This window comes from Cryptotermes secundus, unplaced genomic scaffold (genome assembly GCF_002891405.2).
Source record: "Cryptotermes secundus unplaced genomic scaffold, Csec_1.0 scaffold795, whole genome shotgun sequence".
Classification (NCBI taxonomy): Eukaryota; Metazoa; Arthropoda; class Insecta; order Blattodea; family Kalotermitidae; genus Cryptotermes; species Cryptotermes secundus.
Window position 1 is genome coordinate 571,395 of NW_019745094.1, and position 24,183 is coordinate 595,577.

The 24,183-nt window shown below is 37.7% G+C and overlaps 1 protein-coding gene across 1 annotated transcript in view; it reads left to right on the plus strand.

The window, feature by feature from the left end:
* LOC111874966 (sortilin-related receptor) overlaps positions 1-24,183 on the plus strand; it is a 66,359-nt gene that overhangs the window by 37,789 nt on the left and 4,387 nt on the right. Inside the window, exons 20-28 of the mRNA XM_023870872.2 lie at positions 125-326; positions 2,179-2,388; positions 6,809-6,957; positions 9,200-9,488; positions 10,879-11,093; positions 17,239-17,476; positions 18,174-18,431; positions 20,546-20,805; positions 22,682-22,959. Coding sequence (XP_023726640.1) covers positions 125-326; positions 2,179-2,388; positions 6,809-6,957; positions 9,200-9,488; positions 10,879-11,093; positions 17,239-17,476; positions 18,174-18,431; positions 20,546-20,805; positions 22,682-22,959 — 2,099 coding nt within the window. The remainder of the gene's footprint in view (positions 1-124; positions 327-2,178; positions 2,389-6,808; positions 6,958-9,199; positions 9,489-10,878; positions 11,094-17,238; positions 17,477-18,173; positions 18,432-20,545; positions 20,806-22,681; positions 22,960-24,183) is intronic.

A 24,183-nucleotide genomic window follows, 5' to 3' on the forward strand; every position in this document is an offset into this window, starting at 1 on the left:
TTTTGGAGAGTATTCACATGTGCATTCTTACTAAAGTAAATTTAATTTGTTTTTAAATATATTATTTTAAATTATCTTAACACTTTGTGAACAGGAATTTTAATATTCAATGCCATGGTTCCAGAACACGTGTCACACATGGATGTTCCATTGTAACAACAAACAGTGTGTACCCTTCTGGTGGAAGTGCGATGGTGTCAATGACTGTGGTGATGGTTCAGATGAGCTAGGCTGTGGGAAGGACAGTGAGCCAAACAGTAGTACATCCAGTTCAGTGCCTACTACTCCAGGGACGTGCAGTGAGAATCATTTCTGGTGTTATAATGGTCAGTTAACATTTGCCATAAAATTATTGCTGTTAACAGTTATCAAGATAAGTTTGGATTGAATTAAAGAGAGCTCATAATTAGTAGTGGTAATAGAGGGGATTGGATAAATCTGGCTCAGGATATGGACCAGTGGAGGGCTCTTGTGAACATGGTGATGAACCTTCGGGTTCCATAAAATGCTGGGAAATTCTTGAGTAGCTTTAGAATTGGCGGCTCCTCAAGAAGGGCTCAGCTCCATGAGTACGTAAGTAATAGAGGGGAGAAGTAGTGTAGATTATTAAAAGCAATGGATAATACAAAAATCTTGAAGTACAACTATCCATACTGCAGCCCTCAAAATTATGTAATTAAACAGTAAATCACATATCTTTCAAATAAAAGAATGATGTCCTCATTCACTAGTCTGGCACAAATGGCAAAGTAGTAATAGAAAGAAAATTGTGTCAAGGTGCGAAGGTGTTGTAATATGGCGCTGAACAGAAGTAATGGTTTGAACACTTTATTATTGTGAATCTGGAAAGGACAACACAGTGATTGGTATCCTAGAACTTCGTGCTGAAACTGTATATTATATAATGAGAAATGCTGAAAAGCATACCTCACACCGGCATTCTGTGTGCTCCCAATGGCAGTGTAGGTGAAAAGTAGCTTGAGACCCTTGAAAGACCAAAAATGCAGATCACCTTTTGTTTAACCAACTCAGATACACTGTATTAATGTCAGACAAGAAGCTCAGGAAAAATACAATGCCTAGTTTTGTTTCGTTTCTTTGAGAGCTGGCTACTATCCTCACTTACTCATTATCAGACTATCTTGACAAAATGTATATTACAATAATTTTTTTATTTTTAATTTTTGTCTGTTTATTTATTTATTTTGTATCTAAGCAGCGTTTATCTTTACATTTGTGAGGTATTTGGTTTTAGGTGTAGTTTTCTTATTGTCTTCAGGAGAATACTTAAATTCTCCTCTGCATGACACATCAACTTTCTTGGAACATTCGTGACCTCAACACTGGCTCTACCTTTCTCCATATGTTCCTTTCCCATATCTTTTTCAGAATATGGCAGTCCCTCACCAACCATAGTTTTTAAGTGTTCATGGTTTTTCATTTCTGTACAAGCAGAAAAGGCAATGGCTTCTGCAGTAAGACATCCATATTTGCTGAGAGCAGTTTTTTTCTGCCTTCAGTATTACTGTAACAGCCATACTTTTTGTGCTTAGTGAAGGACCAGGCAGTTTAGCTAAGCTTTGGTAAGTATTAGCAGTGGACATATTTCTTCCCATTCCCAGTTTGCCAGAAGGCCTCGATCTTGCCAGCAATGGCCAGTCACAGTGCTTTTCAGGAACCTGATCCATCTGTGGGATTTGAGGTTCTCATAGCATATAGCCATATCTTTTGGGATATAACACCATGTAGTCCATTGAAAGTCAACCAACATTTTGGAGGGGCATATTGTCTCCATTTTCAAAGCCACCTTTCATGCTGATACTGTGCTCAGCTTATTCTTAAACCCTGAAGATGGAGGTGATATGTTCCTCCAAAATGTCGGTTGACTTTCAGTGAACTACATGACAGTATATCCCAGAAGACAATACTCTTCTAATCCCCATAGTTGTTGAAGGATTTATGAACTGAAATACTCGTATTATCATTTCCATAATGCACAGCCTCTTGGCCTTGCCATGAAACCATTCTGTCTATGATGGTGGTAGGATTTAACCTACTGGTTTGAATGTACAGAAGATTATCATTCCTCAGTTTGAAATTTTCATTATTTTTACAATGTTCGGTGGCCTTATCTCTCAGAGGAACACAAGCAATGTGGCATTGTAATTGTATTCTTAGGGAAATGCATACTGTCATCATGGGTGTGTGATGGAGCCAAAGACTGCAAAGAAGGAGAGGATGAGGAGAACTGTAAGACCACTAGAAGTTGTGGACCTGGTTTGTTTATGTGCCATATCGATGGATCATGTGTGCCCATTTCACAAGCATGTGATGGAATAGCTCAGTGTCCAGATGCCTCTGATGAATTGGCTTGTCATCTGATGCCCAGTAAGTGTAACGTAATTCATGCAGGATGGAAGTTAAGATGAATTTCATGAAGTAAGCAAGCTTAAACTGAAAGCAGTAGAAGGAGCCACCTGTTGCTGGCCAATATATTTTAAGTCTAGGAGTAGTGTTGCTACATTTTGAACAGACGGCTTTTGTGTCAGCCAGCAGTTCCTCAGCAGTAATGTGACAGTTATTCTGTGACTTATTGACCAGAACTTCATAACTTTAACCCTTTCATGTTACAGCATGTATGATAATATTAATTGTACCTATACATTTATTTCATTTGCTTCCCAAAGTTATCTGAGAAGTACCATTCTGTGTGCCTAGTAACCTTCTTTCACAGTCTGTTCATTGCCTTTTGGACATTTAAATTGTCTGTCTTCTTGTATATTAATTATTTAATTCAGGATGGCTTATGGTCTAGTAAAAGATGAGCAAATAGGTGAAGTTTTAGAGGAAAGTGATGTTTGCTGTGTGATTTGTGGAATAACAGTGGGTGACTGTGATTATGTAATACCAAGCCATCCAGAGCGAAGGAAATGAATGATTGAACCAGAGTGATGATTCATAGTGAGGTGTGGGTTCTGAGTATGAGACTAAAGTGCAACAATTTGCTTAAGTAAAGTAGACTTTAATTATGGGTCAGTGAGGCAGAAATTTTGGAATTTCCTCAGCTTTTAGTTAAAAGGTTCTCATATTGAATGAAAAAAAAATCTGGCCAACAGTTCATTCACAGATACTAGATGACAGATAGGCAGAGAGAGGGACATGATTTTGACATATTTGTGCAAGAATCTCGAATGTAAAATTTAGTCAGAAACAGATCAGTAATTCTTGGGTTATGAGGTAACAGCAAAATAGTGCTTTTGTTTTATTGCCTCAAAATCTCTAAGGTTTAAGGAAATTAATTAGGTACAGTAACCAGTAACACATTGTGGTGTCATCATTGTGATCTGTCAATTATTTGAATGGCGAAATACATTTCTTCAATACTGATAGCTAGTTGCAGAGCTTTGTTCTCTTTCCTTTGTAATTAGTTGTTGTTTGACTATCAGATTATTGTTGATTGATTATTTGATTAACCCTTAAGGACTCAGTGCACCGATCCACTGGCATGTCAGATAATGGCTAGAACACTCCGGTGGCTGATATATCAGCTCAGTCTGAGTTACGCTCTTTTAGTTACATAAATGACTCAGAGGTGGCAGCACAAGCCAGTACCTATGGTTTTAGGTACTTTACTGTGAATATAGCATATTTTAGTGGCGGTAATTTGTTTCCATAATAAAGTTATATATTATTTATTATAATTTCATTATATTTTTTGGAGTTTGTAGGACACATAGTTATTTCACATTTTTAACTAGACAGTGGCTGGTCCAAGCTGTAGGTTAGATAACTATGATGTATCAGAGTATTTAGATACAGTTGACAGTGATAGTGACCTTATTCTGGAAAGTGATACTGATGATACAAGTGAAGAAGACGAAGAAGAAGAAGATACCCCACATGCCACACCCCCAGCTGCCCACCCTGTGTCTGACAGTGAGGAGGAGGATGACCTGGATGATGAAGACTACAGGGAAATTCTGTCACCTGAGCAATCTCTTCCACTTCCTTTCGAATTCCAAGAACTGTCTGGATATAAGCATATGTCTCCTCCTGATTCTTCTCCTATTTCTTCCTTCCATCTCCTTTTCACAGACTTGATCCTTACTCTCATGGTGACAGAATCCAACAGATATGTGCAGCAAGTGATTAGCAGTAAAGTGGGTTATGTTCGCACTCTGCTAAAAACCGGATCAGAATTACCATGCACAAGATGAAAGGATTCCTGGCCTGTATTCTAAATATGGGTATCATCAAAAGGTCAACCATAGCATCATTGTGGTCCACTCTATGTTCCCAAGCCACCCCATGGTTTGGCAGTATGCTTATCAAGCATCACTTTTCACAGTTGCTGCACTTCTTCTGCCTTATCAGCAGTGAAGGATTGCCAGGCCCCGGAGAACCAGACTGCAGTCCCTATGCAAGATACCAACCCCTTGTGGACCATGCAAACACAGTATTCAGGCATCACTACACCTCTCACCTATATATCAGTGTCAACAAAAGGCGGGTAGGAACCAGAAACAAAACCAGTCTCATGTGGTATTTGCCCAACAAGCACCACCACTCTTAGGAAATCAAATTTTGGCTGTTGTGCAGTCAACTACTGCCTGGGATTTTTCATGTACAGAGTGGTCCGGTCTCAGGAAGTGAAAGACAGCATCCAAATAAATGGCTTGGAGTGTACCACCATGAAAAAACTGCTTGAGTTTGGAGAGTACCTCAGCAAAGGCTACCATATCTTCGTCAACACCTGTTTCATATCTGTTGCACTTGTCCACCATCTCCATCAGCTAAGCACCTACATCACTGGAACTGTTAGGAGGAACAAGAAACTTTTACCCAAGCAGTTCTGGAACAAATTTGTAGTTGGACAAAAAATGTATTGCAGATCTGGCCCGCTTCTCACATGTATTTTCTGTGAGAAGAAATCACAAAAAATCCTGTTATTCTTCTCTCCAGCCACAACACAGTCCAAGATGAGGAAGTATGGTGAAGACATGGTGGCAATCCACAAATAAGACCAGAAATCATAACATCCTACAACAAGTTTATGGTTGGCATTGACTCTTCTGACATGATGCTATACACTTATTTGGATGAAAGGTGGATGGAACATTATTGAAAAAAAGGTAGCTTTCAACATCATAGCCAGGATGGTGTTCAATAGCCAGAGGAGACCTGGCAAACTGAAATCAAGGTACAGCTACACTGTATCCATAATCAAGAGCTTGGGGAGGAGTGATTGGCATTGAAGGACAGCACTGGAGCATATGATTGTTGGGGACCACAAGGACTCAAAAAACTCCATGGGAAGAAAGAGTCCCAGTGCATTGTCTGCAGCACAAAGGAGAGCAGGCAGAGAGGCAGAACGGCAGAATGGTATGCACCAGATGTAACAAGGGGCTGCATGGAGAATGCTGCCCTAAACACAGCTACTAACTGCAGAAGATACTTGTGCACTATTTTACATAAAGTGATGTAGTTCCAGACCAGAGAGCTCATTATACATAAAACTTGTATAAAAATTTACAGAAAAATATTCACTTTCTTACAGGCTTGGTGACAAGAAAAGAAGACCAAAGAGACTATTTTATTTTTTGCCTAAATTATATAGATTTTAAATTTCAATATTTAAGTCTCAGTTTTTATTTTTTCTAATTATTTGTAATGTTAACACTAGTGGGCTATTTTTGTTTAAATCTGCTGTTTATAGTGAATAAGTGTGACTTTTTTCAAATGTCCTTGACCAAAATTGTATCTTTGGTGCATATTTTTAGTGAGACTTGTAAATTTAGTCAAATTTACCTGAGTGTTTTAGGCGAGGTGCTTGGAAAACAGGCTGAGTGCGAAAGGGTTAAACATATCACCTGGTGTGTGTGTTGCATGCATGCGTGTGTGTGTGTGTGTGTGATAGGGAGGTAATAAAAAGATGATTTTTTTTGCAAAGAATGTGAAATGTGACATTTATCTGGAGGGACTGAGGAAACCACATTGAGTCTGTAAGGATAGCCAGTTGCTACATTGAGTTAATGAACCTGGAATCTGTTGACTACTAAGCAGAAATGCCAACCACTTGACTACGACAATCTCTAAAACAGTATATGAGTCAGAAGCAGTTAGATAATTTAGAATTTGTACTGATAGGTGGCACAAAAACACAGTTTAGGTCAGTCAGAAACAGCAAACCCATCCATGTACTGTAGCTCTATCTTCTCTTTTGCTGCTGATCCACACATAATTTGTTGAACCATTATTATTTTCTGGTAAATCATGTATATATTCATTATTCGAGGCATCTGAGATGAATTGTTTTTCATAATCTTAACAAAAAAGCCAGCTCATAATCATGTATGAACCAATAATCAGTGAACATCTGTCATGATACTAACAGTGAAACTACAAATTTTGAGATGAATCAAATCCAAGTCATTGTCTGAAATATGAGATATTATGTCATCAGTTCACAGATTTAAATCTAACAAGCAAAATAGTACCTTACGCTTAAAAGGGATTGAGTTTGTTTTGCACTGAAATTGAAGACTTCTGGATAATATATGTGGTTAGAATCCTAACCACTGTTTTTCTGTCATTTGTGAGTTCTGATTATGTACTACAATTGTGGTTACAGAAGCAAACTTCAGTATGAAAGGGATTACATAGGGCTTACCATATGGGAGGGTCTCTTGTTCACTTTCCTGTACCTGTGTTACAAATAAAATATAGATTTATACTGCTGAGCTTAATATAACCAAGTTTTTCAGGTGTGAAAAATAATAGTGATTTTTAAACATTGTACATTTTGTAGGTCAATCCCCAATTGGTTGTCCTCCAGCATATTTTCAGTGTGATGTAAATCAGTGCATCCCATTGACTCGAATGTGTGACCAGCACTTGGACTGTTATGATGGATATGATGAAAGCAATTGTAACAACAGCACCACAAAAATTTACCAGGTATAGTAAAAAGAATTGTATTTTAGAGCTTCTCTTGAAGTATTGGTCTGCTCAAAGAGAAAATAAAAATGAAGTGCAACATTGACAGTATTTTTAGTTTCAGTAATGAGTTTAATATTTGAGTAACAGTCAGGTTATGGGAGTAACTGAGGTGAAAAAAATAGTAATTACGTGAAATTTGAGGTTCTTGCAGTAGATATTATAAAAATTACACTTTTGTGATATATGACACTGTAGTTTTGTAAGTGGAATCCACAGCTACATGACATGACATCACAGAAAACCATAATCTCAGTAGTTGTTATGTGTGTTATATTGTGAACATACTAATTCATGTAGGAAGGTAAGGAACGTGAACATTTTCTAAATAACATTAGAGTTGGCACATCCTTCAAGTACTTCAGTTTACCACTTTGTCATCATCACCAGCATGTTCCCTGCAGTAAGATTTCCTGAAACTATTGTAATGTATTTGGATTATATCTTTCTGCCATGCCTTAGGTGGGCAAAAAAAGGTAGTCAGATGATGTGAACTTGGCAGTAAGGCTCGTAACTTGTATTCAGGAAGTGCCCAGTTTAAATCTCAGATAGGACACTGATTATTCACCCTGAGGTTTTTGTGTGTTTTCTGCAGTTTCTCCACAGCAATGTTGTTATAGTGGATTATATGGATAATGTTTTTGCAGTTCAATACTGCCACCATTGCCTCACTATGCTTTCTGAATGCTTTGCTTCTTACGTTTGTTGAAATTTGTATTATACAATTATTATTATTATTATTATTATTATTATAATATTCCTCTTTCAGTAGCTGTGTTTCTGGTGTTGCATGGTTTCCTGAATTGTGTGCAGTCACTTTGCACCATAACAAGACTCTGCACATATTCCAAGAAACCACAGGATACTGGAAAAATAGTGTATCAGTTGAAAAAAGGAACAAGTTTTAACTAAATTTAACAATATTCAGCAATAATATGAACTAGTTTTAACCAGGTTTATAAAAGTGAACTTGAAAAAGCAATGCAGTGCAGCAGTTACATGAAAAGGTTTTTCCGATGGCTATTTTATAATGTTGAAACATGTCATAGAAGTAAAAAATATATACATTATATAAAAGGGCAATATAGCACACCAACAGTCTATGAGCACTAGAAGTTGCATCTTCAAGACCACCCCTGCAAATTAAACTCAGTTGTAATACACTTCCTGATACACATGGGAACAGTAGTTTTCCTTGATCCTTCTGGCTGGAATTTCCAAATTCTTAGTTGAGGTATATGCTTTTCAGGTCAAGATAAAGTTAAAGTAAATGTTAAAAAGGTAAGGTTAAATGTAAAGGCAAAGGTGAAGGTAAAATTGGTCATATGATCGCTTAATTAAGCACAACACCATGAATACATACGACTATTATTTTTCCATTATTTTACTCGTTACCTTTACTTTTTGCCTTGACCATGATTTTCACATGTAGCCCTTTGTTCTTGTTCTTTTATTTCAACAGTATATCTCATTTCTTCAGATGCTCCCTTACATTTCCCCAAATTTATGGAAGCATTGCTTTACAGTGTCTCTGGAGGGCAAAAACTGTGACAGCTAACATAGTCTTCATACTGTCATATGCAGGGGTTTTGTATGACTTATAGACAGGTTTTGGATTGGATGTACTGACACCTTCTGAATTCAGCTCGTAACTACAAGTGATACAGTGCTATCACTGATGTATGCACTTTATAGTTGACCCTTACACATGCACTAGATCCTTGGTCTTCACTAGTTGTATCCTGGCAACAGATTCATAACAGTCTCACTGTAACTGCAGCACACTCTGAAGTCTTCTTTGCACAGCCTAATTCATTTCTTGCCATTATTGTACCAACTGACATCTCCAGAGCTCAACTGAATTCTGTGCTGCAACTGCCAACTCCAGAACTTAACTCAGTTCTCACAATTCTAGCTGTGTGAAATCCTTGTTATATAATCATGGGTGGACCAACAGAAAACACCACTGCCTTTGTTGTGCGGTATCATAGCATATGTAACACATTCTTCTGCTGCGTGTGTGGGGGCCATTACTTAGCAATGGCTTTTTCTCTGCCTCCACAGTTCTTGCTTTGAGCAAATGTGCCACAGTATATATAGTACTTTACCATGGGACTGGAATCTTAATCCATCAGTAAGAACTTGAGAATTTTCCACAATCATCAGTGTTACAGTTCTTTATACTTATCTGATCTATATACAGGTGACTCAGATGGGAGTTGATGACCATGGATCAAATTCATCTACATTGCATTTATACTGGTGGATCCGCAACTTTTCTGAACCACTTGAGTTTCTTCCATCATATGCTGAAGTATTTAATCAAAAGAATGTCAGCTGGACAAATACTACATGGATAGATCGTTATGGGTATCTCTTCTCCAACTTGAAGCCATATACCATGTATAATTTGACTGTATATGTGAGAGTGAAAGGCCAGAAGCAGGTATACCCTCCAGCGAAATATGTGACTGCAACAACTGGTGAGGGAGGTGAGTACTTTGTTAAAGTAATATGTGAGATAACATGATTTTGTGAACTTGTTAAATATATTGCAATTAAGAGCAATGTACTAAGGAGCCAGTGTAAAGGGCAGGCTCATAATGTAAGAATGTCCAGCAAATCCTTTAAAAATGAGATACTGCTCCATAGTGATGGCATTGTGTGTGTTTAGAAGACAGTAAATTCAGAAAATGCATATATGTTTTGTATATGAATCCACACTACCATGAAAACCTTGGATCTGATGTATACATTTTCTGGGTTCTGTTTTCTTGGGCACAATGTTCATCAGAAAACATTGGTGTCCACCCATGAGATTACATGTCATAATGTGGAAGACTGTAATATTAATCAGAAAATGAATTGTTGCCATTTTAATTTTTATTTATTTGTGGTGTATTTAACCCTGTCAGTAGCTCAAGCTATATAGCTTCGAAAAAGACCTTAGTCATGATAACTGGTCTTCAGGCTGAGATTTGGACCCAGAATCTCTTGAATATGAAACAGGAGTGCCAACTGAACCTCCTCTTATTTACAGTCAAACCCCTATTTAAGGTTTCTGTGGGGAGTAGTGGATTTTTACACTGAACTGAGGAAAATATTAAATGGAGGAAATTTAACACTGAGATTATTGTGTTGGGTTTATTGTGATAATGGGATCTGGAAGCAGATCAGCATTCTCATCCTTTTCTGAGTTAGTTTTATGTTGGTAACCCTGCTTGTGCATGTATACATGTCTCTGATCTGTTTGTTCCTGCAGTTTGTTTCAGGTGCAGTATTTTTATCTTTCAGATATTCCCTTTTTGTTCCTTAATTGTCTATTAGTTCCACACCTTATATTGTTCATATTGTCTCCATTCATTGGGCTTACATTCTGCCGCCATTTTAAATTAGTCTTTTCCCCAATGATCTAATGTTCAATCCATGGTTTATACTGCTTTATTGTGTAATCACTTAAACTCTCTTCATCAGTGTGATCTTAGTTTAAAAATTCTCTCTACTACTCTTTCAAGCCCTATTGATGTTCCCATTAGCATCCAAGTTTTCCAATGGAGCAGATTTGCTCAAGATTATAAGTTGATATTGTTGTTTAACTTGATACTGTTCATTAACTTCCACGTCATTTAGCTTCTTGAGATTAAATTTCTCCCCATCAAATTTTATTTTGCTTAGACTTACAGACAGTTTGCTCCTCACTTTTGCAATTACTGGTTCGTGTTCAGGATAGCTGTAAATGCCCCTGAAAGATCAGACATCAAGTATACTTAAATACTCTTCTGTTTCTTGATATGTGATCAGGCTACTCTTTCATATCATAATAATTATTATAAGGTGATACATTTTGGTGGTGTATAATTACATAATGTTTGGTTTGTGCAGTGCCATCACCTCCTTGGAATGTGACGGTGATACAGAGGAATGCACATCAGGTTGTTGTAAGTTGGCAAGCCCCAAAATATCCGAATGGGAACATTGTCAGTTATGTGGTATTTCTGACACCACCCATTCCACCTATTCAAAAGTTACAAAATGGTACCAAGACCAGTTTTGTTATGAATAGTGACTATGAGGCTGATAAGAAGTATTTTTTCTGGGTAAGTGACCTCTACATAAACGTGAAGTATGGGCATAAAATAAACACATGATAAAGAAGAATTTTATATAGCTGTGATGATGTATCTGGTCCTTGGTAGTTGTCTTGCTTTGATGAAGGTGAAACATTTTAAGTGGGAGAGTATAAATTGCAACGGAATGTGATCTCTCCATAAACAGGAGGTAACCATCTTTATCAGGAGTTTGCTGTCATACTGTTTGTTCTTAGGCAAAAGTAAGCTGGAAATGCAGCATATTCAGTCCCAATTATTGCCACTGTTCCTAAAAGAGGGCCACTTGCCTGGTCTAATGGTGAGCACACTAGCCTCATAAAGGTAATTGTAAAGTTGTCCACGTGCTTAATTAATTAACCTTTAACGTACAGACTTTTAAATTGCTGGCAGCCCTCTGTGGCTGGAATTTAAATGACCCTGAGTCTTTAACATGCAGACTTTCAGGAAAAAACTACATATTTTCTGTTCTGTGCAACATAGAAATACGAACTAAAATCAAACCTGAAAGACAATACAATTTTCTACATATACACAAAAGAGCAATTTTTACAAATGAAAATTAACTGTGATTATTTGACATAAAATGCAACATATGATCTTTATTATATATGTTATGAAATTCCAAAGTACTTAACTCTTTGACTGGCGCGAAGGGTATTTAAATCCCACCCCTGTCCTGGCAGGCCCTTGAAACCTTATGTCGGTAAAATGCATGTAGTTACTTTTTCCTAAACAACTTCAACAAAAATTGGTTTTTAAAAACGAAATTTTCAGGAACTAATTAAAATACAATATTTTATGCAATAAATGCCTTTCCATACCTCTTTATTAGTTTTTCTTCGTGTGATAAACATTGAAACATGAAAGTTTGCAGAGAGCCACACCACAGCCTGCACACATGATACTTGTTTCTTTTCTAATCTTGTGCTTAGCAGTTACGCGACACTTTCTCAGGACACCATTCTTCTTGTTACTGGGAGGAACATGGACTATTTTGTGAATTTTCAAGCCACCCTCTAAATGATTTACTGGCTCTTTCACTGGTGGTCTTTCCAAGGTCGTGGGTGGAGGCGTGACTGCACTCGAGTCTGATTCAATAGATTCGTCATCCACTTCATTCCTTGACCCTTTTCCCTCTCCACCTGTTTGTTTGGTTCAGTCATTTTTCTACACAGTCCAATATAAAATCTTTGAATCTGTAATTTCTCTTCTTGTATTTTTCGTTTGTTGTGTTCTTTTTGAATAGAATGAAACTATTCAACCGCAAAGACATGTTTTGTCCATACCATGGGTGTGAAATAGGGGCCTAGTGGACAAATATTCTTCAATTTCAGGGCGTTTGTCGATTCCTGTCATGAACACAATTCCTAAGTATGTCCAGATTTCATCTGACGTGACATAATTGTAATTGTGTTTTCGAGAGTGAGGAGCTAACTCACGTGTGTTGAAGTGCTGGTGAGCATAGCGATTGGTTTCAGTTGTGATGTGATTTACCAAGTCGTCATCCAGAAAAAATTTTAATCCATGAAAAGTGATGCCTTTTTGTGTTATATCAATTTTGATCCCGAAACCATTAGCAAATGGAAATATTGGAGGTACAATGTCTCCGTACATTCATGAGATGGGCGTGTCAGGCACCGCACTCGTGGTAGGTAAATGTTCATGATTACTGTCTTGTGGATCACTGTCTATCACTGTATTATTGTCACTATCAACTTCATCCAATTCAGGAATCATTATTTCATCGCCACTATCATCATCAGAACAAATCTCGTTCACAACATTTTCCAGCTGGTCTGTAGGAACACGAAGACACTTCCTGCAAGAACCCATGGTGAAACTGAATGAATGTGAAATATTTTCAGACCTTTTCCTTCTCAGAGGGTTCTGACAGTAATATAGACCCCCACAAAGTTTACAAGGGTTCTTTACAAACATGCACAAAAACTATCATATATATGTCTTTGGTTGATGAGTGCCAAGAGAGGAAAGAAGGGAAGAGATTGTCAAAGCGTTAAAACACGCCAACGCCAGGGAACGGCTGGCATCGTCTGGGCGTTAAAACACGCCCGCGCCAGTCAAAGAGTTAACTGTACTTTTTTCTTCAGTCTTGAGACATGGTGATTTTGTAAATATAATCATACTATATACAGTAATATTTTGTTCAGACTGTACACAAGTTTGAACTGCGTTACTTCACAGTTTACTATACCTCACACTCTGATGCGCTTGTGCAACATCTCGAAGCGGTCCACGACACACAGCCCAACATTACACTTTTTACAATAGAAAAGGGTGCTCCTGCTTTTCTTATTTAGCGAACATACACGGCGTCTCTTTTCCCTTTGGTTGGCCAGTGTTGTGAATGTTTCACCTCCAGTCGACTCAGTTTGGCCCCAGATGAACTTGGCCTCTCCTGAGAATCGCTACTGACTGTGATATTCCCTTAATGTGATTGAAGAATCAAATCCCGCACTAGGATTTTGTATGTGTCATTTTTCCACCACATGACTTGTGTAATAGATAGGCATTGAGAATAGTCATATCTAGAAGGTGGAAAAACAATTTCTTTGTCCATTTCCATGTCCTCCAAGCAATTCCATAACTGTTTACTGTCCTGTCAGATTTATCCACAAGGCCCTCTGCCTCATTACCTGATGATGATGATATATTTTGATGAGGTTCAGTGAACTCATTGAGTTCTTCTAACTCTTCATGAGATTCCTCTTCCATCAATATTTCCTCCAGTTCTTCTGCATCGAGAAGTTTCGAATATCGGGCACGTTTTTGATAGGTTCCATCATGGGGGAGGTGGTTTTCCAACTAAATTGAATAAATTATGTTGATTGACAAAGCGATACACTCGCTTGTTAGTAATACTTGCAAAATAGTGATGCAAAGTAATTATAATACTAGTTGAGAAGAGTGCCAGTCTGACACTGGTACCGAAAGTCACAGTGACAAAGATGCATTTTACTCACAAAGTAATACTGGCTCAGTGGGTTTATACCTCTTCCGAGACACAAAATAAAAATGATATGTAAAGAAATATATGACAGTCTGACACTGACTTCCTAACTGATAATTCGCTACTGCAAACCAGTCCTTGAATACGTCACACTTCTTTGAAAGCTCTAGAAGCACTAATCTGCCAGCACAGATGAACTTTTACTCCTCAGTTTTCAAAATAAAGCTGGGCTCTATTTGGCTGACCAGGTCATAAACAGTCATATCTAAACGTAAATAATATCAAAACCAGTACCTTGATAAACTATTTGATTGTTCAGAGCTAACAAATGAACCACTGACATGACCTTGCATGGGTTTGCTTTGGTTTCAAACCAAAGATCAAACTGTCAACACTCCCAAAGAGAGCACATGTCCCTGCATTAGATAAATATAACATTCAGCCACAGTGGGTGCTACTTTCTGTTAGATATATATATATCTAACAGAAAGTAGCACCATGAAGATGTACGGAGAGTATAGGCTACTTTCATCATTCTTAAATTTAGCACTAGATGGGAGTGGTCATTTGCACACCGTGACTACTTAACCCCTAGGGAAAAAGCCCACAGTACCCATTGAATAAGAGCCTGTGTGAACCCCACAGATAGTCTGATGCTGTGGAGAAGAGAAAAACTTGTTGTGGCCCTGCTAGGAATTGAACTCCAATTCCATGCTGTCCTGTCCATAGCCTGTTGCTATACCAGCTGAGCTAGAGCTTAGTATAGTAGCCTGGTGTTGAAAAGTTCTCTGCCTTAATCTGAACCCCTGCCAGTAATCTTAATAACAAATTTAAAATCAATGAATGTCCATTGGTGTGATGATAATCAGTCACCTGCCTACAGGAAAAGAGCTGACTTAGGAAAACCGTGTATACGTGGTCTGACAATAAAGTTCACAAACTGATCACAGTAAAAGTGCTACATATCTCATTGTCTGAATATTACTGTGGTCACCATCAAAGTACTCCCCTTAGGAAGCTATACACTGATGCCAGCACCTAGTCCACCTATCAAAACAAATTTGGAATTGGTTTTGTTTAATGACCTTCAGAGCTGCCATCGTATTACTCCTGATGTCATCAATATCATCAAAATGCCTTCCTTTCAATATGTCCGTAATCTTCAGGAACAGAAAGAAGTCATGGGGGGCTAGATCCAGTGAATAGGAAGGGCGTTCCAAAATAGTTATTTGTTTAGTAGCTGAAAACTCCCTCATAGACAGTGTTCTTTGATGATCTCCTTTGGGACCACTTTGCACACACTTTGCACACACCTTGCACATGTCAAGATCTTCAGTTAAGATTTTCTGTTGATGTTCATCTGCTCTACTATGCTCCTGACAGTCAGCTGACAATTTTCACACACAATTTGACAAACTTTTACAACGTTTTCTTTTGTTCTGCTTGTTGCTGGCCATCTGGATCTCACTTTGTCAGTGACTCTTTCTCTTCCCTCAGAAAAATGCATTACCCACTTGTAAACTGCTGTTTTCTTCATAACATTATCCCTGTAAACTTGCACTAACATCTCTCTGATTTCCTTTCCACTCTTGCCAGGTTGAACAAGAAATTTGATGTTTGTTTGTTGCTCTAATTGAAGCTCCGACACGCTTGTGACGGCACACCAGAACACACTCAGACAATAATAGATGCCACTCAGAAAGAGAGTGATAATGATCAACAACAACATGGCTGTGAAATGCTGATATGCCACCACCATCAAACTATACCAAGGTTTCCTGTCCACTGCTGCTACTGCAAGCACACGGTGCAAGTTCGCGAACTTTATTGTCAGACCTTGTATTAAATATAGCTGAGACAGTGGGCAATGTGGTACTGGTACAGAGAATCAAACATTGCTGAGAATCATTCTGAAGTGACTTCCTCAGATATGGCAATTATAATTTGTTCATGTTGGCGACTGGAGATATGATAGAACATGTAGAAGGTTTAATCAGATGCCTCTGAGACTAATTTCATTGATGTAAAATGTATTTTACTATAGCAGGCATGTAGTTGGTGTCACTTATCACAGCCCTGGCAGAATTGTCCATGTCAGTGTCAGTGATTTGTTTTGAGGTATCATTGTATTCTTTTTATGACAGTATCTATGTAAAATATGTGGTGTTGTATGGTATGATGATTATTGAATGATGAACTGGAAAGGATTTGGAAGGAAGTGATTGTGGCCTAGTCAGGGTACTGTCCCAACATTTGCCTGGAGGGTTTGAAGAGAATTATGGAAAAACTCAGTCAGTACAGCTGTTGTCCTGGCTGAGATTCGAACTGAGCTCTTCCAAAGAACTATTCTAGGGCATTATCACAGTGTTATCCTGCTCAGTGATATCATTGTAAAATGTCTATTGTAAGATAGAAACATACATGGAGTAAGGAAGACAGTCATGGAGACCTAGAGAATGTTGAAAGCTGTGTTTTGAAAGTGAAGAATATGAAGATTAAAATGTAATCAAATGAATCTTGTTAAAAATATTGTTCAGTGAAACCCTTTCAGTGCCAAGTTTTTCCTGCCACGGACAGAGCACTTTGCTGATAATATGTAATAATAATCAGGGATAAATTTGTAGCAGTTAACTGAGATGATCCCTTTGACAGCAGTGAAAAATTTGTATCTCTGAGCTCGCATTTGGAGTTGTGCTTTGACAAACCTTGATCAGTACACAATGAAATTCCTATTTAATGAGTTGGGGGGGACTGGCTTTTCTTACACTAAATTTATGTTAATAATTAATGGGTATTATGCAACAATACATGAACAAGTTGTTCATCTTCTGATAAGACTTAAAGAATAATAAGTAATTAAACTTTTTCTACACAAATCAGTACAGTTAAATAATCAGTAATATAAAATGAATTTCTGAAACAATTAATGACATGAAGTAAACACTGTAATTGTGTGGGAACAATTTCCAATAAAGGAAAACATAGATTATTCATTGTTATTTGAACTACAGTAACACTGAATCAAGATATATGTTTTGGAAGGTTGAAAATTTCTTGCACTAAATGCAGATTATATACTGACTGAAAATTCATCAAATTGCTAAATGTAGTAACATTAAATTGGGCTTTCACTGAAATATCTTTGAACTGCCTGTTCTGTTGTAGGTGATAGCAAGAAATAAAGCTCATGACAGTGACAGCTCATCACTAGCAACTTTGACATTTGATGGAGATGCTGCTATTGAAGCCATTGAAGGCTTGATGTGGGACCATAAAGACAACAGAAGCATTAGCCTGACTTGGAAGAAGGTGGCCAAAGCTGATGGCTATTATGTGATTCCCAAAAGCATGCCTCCATATCCAAATCTTGATATGAATACTACAAAAACAAATAACATTACAGGTAGTACCTTTATGTTTTAATTTATGATATTTAATCTTTATAATGCCCATTAAAGAAAAAGATAAATTAATTGATCCAGTTTCATTTAATGAATTTCAGAACACAAATCATAGAAACAGAACAGGACAGACTTGGTTTCTAAATATAAAACATAACATTATGTGTTCATATTCACATTTCCCAATTAACAGCCATAATAGAAGTTCGCTGTTTGTAACATAAAGTGTCCAGAAGGTATTTGTTCCAACTTTATGTTTCATGTGGTTTTCCTTAAATGGCAACTGAAATAATACCTTAGAATACAGAGATAAGCACTAAGTCATGACCTTTTTGATATCATCTTATGAATGTATGAAGTGCTTTGAGCATAAGCAATCAGAATTGTGAAGCAAGAGGAAAATGCACAGTGCCATATGTGATCAGCCACATTTGTGCAGCATGTATTTAGAGACAAGTTTTGTAACGGGCCACTGGGAAGAAATCAGATTCATGCAGAGTATGTTTCTGCTACTTATCCTGTCCATGGCCATCTCAGCCTCCTGGATTTGACCACCCTGACCAGAATATGAATTAAGGAGTTCAGTTTCATGTATTTGTTGCCATTCCATTTAATTTGGATAATTCAGGGCTCCCTTATGGAGCCTAAGTAATTTGTAACTGTTAAACCAAATATAAAGAAAAATCCTTCTCATTTCAGTAACAAACCTAGCTCCTGGAACACCTTACATCATGGAGGTGTCAGCCTATAAGAAATCGTTCACAGGCCTACCTGCATCCATCACTGTAAAAACAGATGGTGAGCCACTCCCCCAAGTTTCAGGATTAGTAGTAGATGTATCCAAGACTGATGGTACCACTGTAACAGTCCGTTGGGACATTCCAAAGGATGGAATATACAGAGAGAAATGGGAATATGGTATCTACTATGCACTGAATACAACAGATCTGCTTTCAGGTATGTTGCATGTAAGGAAAATGTAAAACAGCATCTTAAAAATAAGATAGCCTATACATTTCAAGGAGTACTTGAATCATATTCATCATCTTTACATACTTTTGGAGCTCAGCCACCAAGAATGTGAACGGCATGTTTGTTGTACAGTTACAGTTTAATGCTGGTCTGATTCTTACACAACCAGTAGTATCATTGACTCATATTTCCTGAGTAGTGACTTATGAAATATCATTTGCAATAACCTCTGCTGTCTGCTTAAAAACAGAAGTCAGCACTTTTAAGGCACTTCTGTAAATCTGCATGGAAAAGGAGGGGGCCTTTTCCATGCAGATTTACAGAAGCGCCTTAAAAGTGCTGACTTCTGTTTTTAAGCAGACAGCAGAGGTTATTGCAAATGATATCTGTACTTTTAAACGGTTATTACAAAGAATGACAGGCTCAACAGAAATAAAATTTACACCATTAGTAGAAAAACTGTTGTGAATTCAGAAGCATTCAATGTGAACAGAATGGTTACAGATGTGGATTCATGAATCCATAAAACACGGTGTTCTTTCTGTTGATGAATTGCCATTGTGTTGACATAACACTGTATATGAAATGGCCAAGGTTGCAATTACATCGACTTCTGTTGACACTCTTTGCTTACTAATAATGGTGTAAGTTCTACTCTTGTCAGCAGTTTTCTGATGAATGTTTTAAAGTGTAAAGATCATTTGTAATGATCCCGTATTTCAAGACAAGCAAAGATCTAACTTTATGTTCTCACTCCTTGCCATTTGTATGCAACTTCAGTCACTTTATTTATATATTACTATTCACACTGCAACATCTGCATGTTTCAGCCTAACTGGCCGTCATCAGGTATATAAGATGTTGGTGGGAAGGAACCTCCTGCATTATTATTATTATATTGTTCAGTTTTCATTTGGATGTAAAATACTTTTAAAATAATTTATTTAAGGTTATTTTAGATTATCATTCCATTGTTATGCATGTGTTATATTAGTGTTTTATTTATGCAAAATAAATAAGGATAATCTGAACAATATAAGATGTGAAACCAGCAGGCATTTCAGGAATAAAAAGAGGGAATATCTGAAAGACACAATTAATGAGCTTTCAATGAATAGTAAGAACAAGAACATTAGAGACCTATATAGAGGAATAAATGACTTTAAGAGGGGTTACCAACCTAGAAGTAACTTAGTGAAGGGTGGAATTACAACATATTTGATTTCTTGGCTGACGTGGCACTGATCTTTTGTTGAGAACTGCACTTAATGTGTGATGGTGCTCCCACACCTTATTGCCTGCAGGTACCTGAATCGAAAGTTTCCAGGTCCGTGGTTAGGTAGAGGTGGACCAATTGCCTGGCCTCCATGCTCACCTGATTTAAATCCACTGAATTTCAACTTCTGGGGCCATTTAAAATTGTTGGTATATTCGTCTCCAGTGGATGATATGGAAAGTCTCTGAAATCGAATTGTGCCAGTTTGAGATCATCTTCGGGTGGCATTGAGACGTCGAGCTGAGACCTATATTCAGGCAGGATTTGAGCATATAGAACATTTACTGTAAGGTAATGTGAAAGTCTGAGTGTCATAGACAGAACTTAAAAACTCAGAAACTATGCATATCTGGGCCTATATTGATATAAATTATTTTTATTATCTACATATGAGGAACTCATTCCTGACGTTATGCCGTGTATTTTTGAAACACCCAGTATCTCGATGAAGTTGCATATAGATGGCAAGGAGTGACAGTCTGAAGTTAGAATATATAGTGCAACAGGATGCTGCAGTATAATATTACTAGTGAAGTTTTTAGCTTAATTTCATGAACTGCACATCAGTATTTTGATATTTGGGCAATGAATGTTGACAGCTCGCTTCCATATAGTGCTGATGTTAAGAATGCTTGGAGATGGATATATCTCCACCCTTTCCATATCTTCATGGCATGCTGCTTAATTAATCACAGAAACAACTTTGCTTTAGCTGTATGTTAACTGTAAGTGAAACTTTTCTTTTTTAAGGTTACCATCAACATAAGTATTCACTTTGCTACACTGTCATGAAAACCTATCGAACATTTTATTATATTTGCAGGTCCTAAGCAAAGAACAAGCAATTTGACTGCAAACGTAACAAACTTGGAAGCATGTGAGTCTTACATTTTTGCTGTGGGAGTCATAGGCCCCCTTGGTTTTGGTCCACTATCGGCTAATCCAGTCTCTTTGGTAACAAGATTCAATATGAATGCTGCCCCGAAGAATCTGACAGTGTTTTCAGATCCTCACAATGAAACAGTTATGAACATCCAGTGGCGTTCTTCCTGTCCTGCAATGGTTGATGAGATTGGATACATGGTGTGTTTCCAGTGATTCATTGTTGCTTATGTGGAGATCTGAGAATATTATGTGAAGTGGTTCTTGTGAGAATGTGGACCAGATTCATCTGATCATATTGTGGTGTTTTGGGTTATGTCATTCTGTAGTCCAGTGGGTGGGTGACATTGTTTTGGAGGAACATTCTGCCTCCATCTTAAGTTTACAAGTAGGCTTTAGATCTTTGGATTCCATGCAGTGTTGTCTTTCCATAGATATTACAATATTGAAAGTTGAAGATGTCATGGTTGTGAAGATTCACACTGTAGTCTTCTGGGTTCTGACTTTGTTTTGTGTGGTAGGTGGATTGCCGGCATTGTTAGGGTAGAAGTGGCCTTTGGATTTATGGACTCCATGTACTATTGCCTCCCCATAAATAATGTCATCAATGTACCTGAGATTTTAGGGTTTAATGGTGATGAAGATTCACATTGTGATCTTATGGGTTATGACATATTGTAGTCTGGATGTGAGTACCAGTGTTTTGGGAAACATACTGCATACAAAACACATTGTAAATCTTTGCCACTAGGAAAACCTTGTATCTCATAATTCATGTGACTTGGCCCAGTTGTGGGCTCATGTGAAGAATGTTTGTGCTCCATAAACGGTAGGGAATTTTTAGACTAGTCAAGTAACTGTTGTCATAAGAAGAACTGCAAAGTGAGTTACTTGTCTTGGTGTTACTGTAATCCAGTATCTTAAATGATAGTAGTGGATTTATATGGGACAGTTTTTTTTAGATATGTAAAAAATGTTGCCACATTCTCATTACTGCAATCATTTTTATAATATATGTGTGTTCACAAAGTGTTGCTAAAATATACGAATGTAAGTCAATAAGTAACTTACAAATGGATATAGAACTTAAACAGATAAAGAGTACTGATTTGAAAAATGCTTTTATTTTTCAATATAATCTCCCTGTACATTGAGGCACTTGTCCCATCGTTTCACAAGCCCCTGAAAACTAGCAGCATGAAATTCTTTGGGCTGCTGTCGGAACCAGGCGGTGACTTCCCTTTCTACAGTTTCATTGTCAGGAAAATGTTCATCCAAAAGATGATGATTAAGAGGGCCGAACAAATGGAAGTCACTTGAAGCAAGGCCGGGGCTATACGGACGTAAATGCCGACTCTTACTGTAACATGCTCAGGATGTAAATGTTCCCTGTAAAGGGAAGTCACCGCCTGGTTCTGACAGCAGCCCAAAGAATTTTATGTTGCTAGTTTTCAGGGGCTTATGAAACGATGGGACAAGTGCCTCAATGTAAGGGAGATTATGTTGAGAAATAAAAGCATTTTTTTCAAATCAGTACTCTTTATTTGTTTAAGTTATATATCCATTTGTAACTTACTTATTGACTTACCTATGTAATTATCTTTTAAATACAGCGGAACCCTGGTTTATAGTTTACAGTTTAAGTTTTCCGACAATTACAGTTGAATTTCCATTACTCAAGTTAATAATTTTACTTGAATTTTATTTATGTAAGCTTTCTGTCACTTTAATTCAGCTCCCTATTATCTCAATGGAACTTTAAATGGGGAATTTGCCATAATTAGCAAACAGCATTTTTCAGGTGAAATTTATTGAATGTAATGAAACTCTTTGAGTGGATGACTGTAAATTTACAGCATTCAGTTTGATGCATTTTGTGTATTTGGAGACAGAAGCTTCCAAAACCATGCCATTATTTTTGTACAAAGTGTGATATCCTGCCATGTCCCTCTTGGCCTTCCAAGAGGATTACCTGCCAAAAACGGAACTTTACAATGTGGAAACCCGGAAGAAATTCTATACTTTGTATAATGATCACATTTAGATTATAGACATGAGGGTTGTGATGTGTTTGCAGGTTACAGTTACTGAAGTGAACTTGAACTTCAGTTCCTCAGTCACATTGCACCCCACATCGAAGACTGAGCTCTCCCACTGGTTTGTTGTCCATTATGGAGGTCATTACAGGGTGACAGTGCAAACAAACACTAGCAGTGCTATTCCAACAAAACCTGTTGAGTATGTAGCGCCACCTATCCAGCCCCCACATCAGCTCCAGGTTCTTCCTGAACGTAATGGCAGTTACATAGTATACTGGAAGGAGAGGGGTCTTCCAGCTGCAATTGCCAATATGACGTGAGTTTGCTATGGTCAGGATGCTTATACTGTTCTAGATTTATTTCTTGCATATCTTTATTTGAAACAGTATATTAAGGTTTGTGGTCTCATGGTAAAACCAAAGTAAGATCACCATCTTGACTAGTAATAACGCTGTACTAAGTTTATTGTCCTGAAGTTGATGATATAGAGCACTCAAATGACACTGCTGTAAAATTCAGAAGGACTGAGTGTTTGGTCTTTGTTAGCTCTTGGACTGCCAAGTCGTGCCATAGAACTACCTGGTAAAATTACCCGACATGATGATGGTAAGTGCAGTTACATACAAATGCCCATAATATGAGGTCTATTTGGAAAGTAACCTCCATTTATTTTAGGCAACTAATGTAGGAGTGGGGGAAAGGTCATGCATGCGAGGTGGCATCACATGACTCATTGCCTTGCAGATGATCATATAACTGGTCACTTACTGTTTATTCTTGTCTCTACATAGTGCACTGTGATGTGTCCTGTGATTGATAATCCTGCCATAGGGCCATTCAGAATAAAAGGCGTGGAATGCTGACATTTGGTGTAGTGCTCCTCCAAGACAATGCGCATCTGTATACAGCTGCTTGCACTCAAGCGCTGTTGGAGCATTTCAACTGGGAGTTGCTTGGCCACCCTCCTTACAGCCCTGATCTTGCTCCAAGCAACCACCACATGTTTGCCTACCTGAAGAACTGGTTGGGATCACAGTGCTTCAACAATAATGAGGGGTTGATGCAAGGTGTCAAAATGTGGCTGAGCTCAGAGGCAGCAGAACTTCTTTGATTCAGGCATACAAAAACTTTTTCCCCAGTACAAGTGCCTCAGTTCTGGCAGTGACTATATTGAGAAGTAGCTTAAATATATACATATTCTTCGTATGTAATTTTTTTTTCTCATTTCTTGTTTCGTTAACAGCTCACCTGAGGTTACTATCTGAATAGCCCTCATATTTTCCTCATATGATCTTCAAACAAGGGGAATATATTGTGCGAAAGCCCATTCTTTCTCTAGACATTGGTATGTCATACTTCATAGCATCTATTAATGAGAATGCTGTACCAGTTAATATTAATGAGCTGTTCTCAGATGTGGCAGTTCCAGCGCAGGTATCCCAAGCTGGTCTCACGAGTGCATGGCATGCAGAGGGTTAGTTTGGAAACACATCAGTTTTATGCCTACTTTTCTTAACTTTTTAGTAAGGAGCCTTATTAT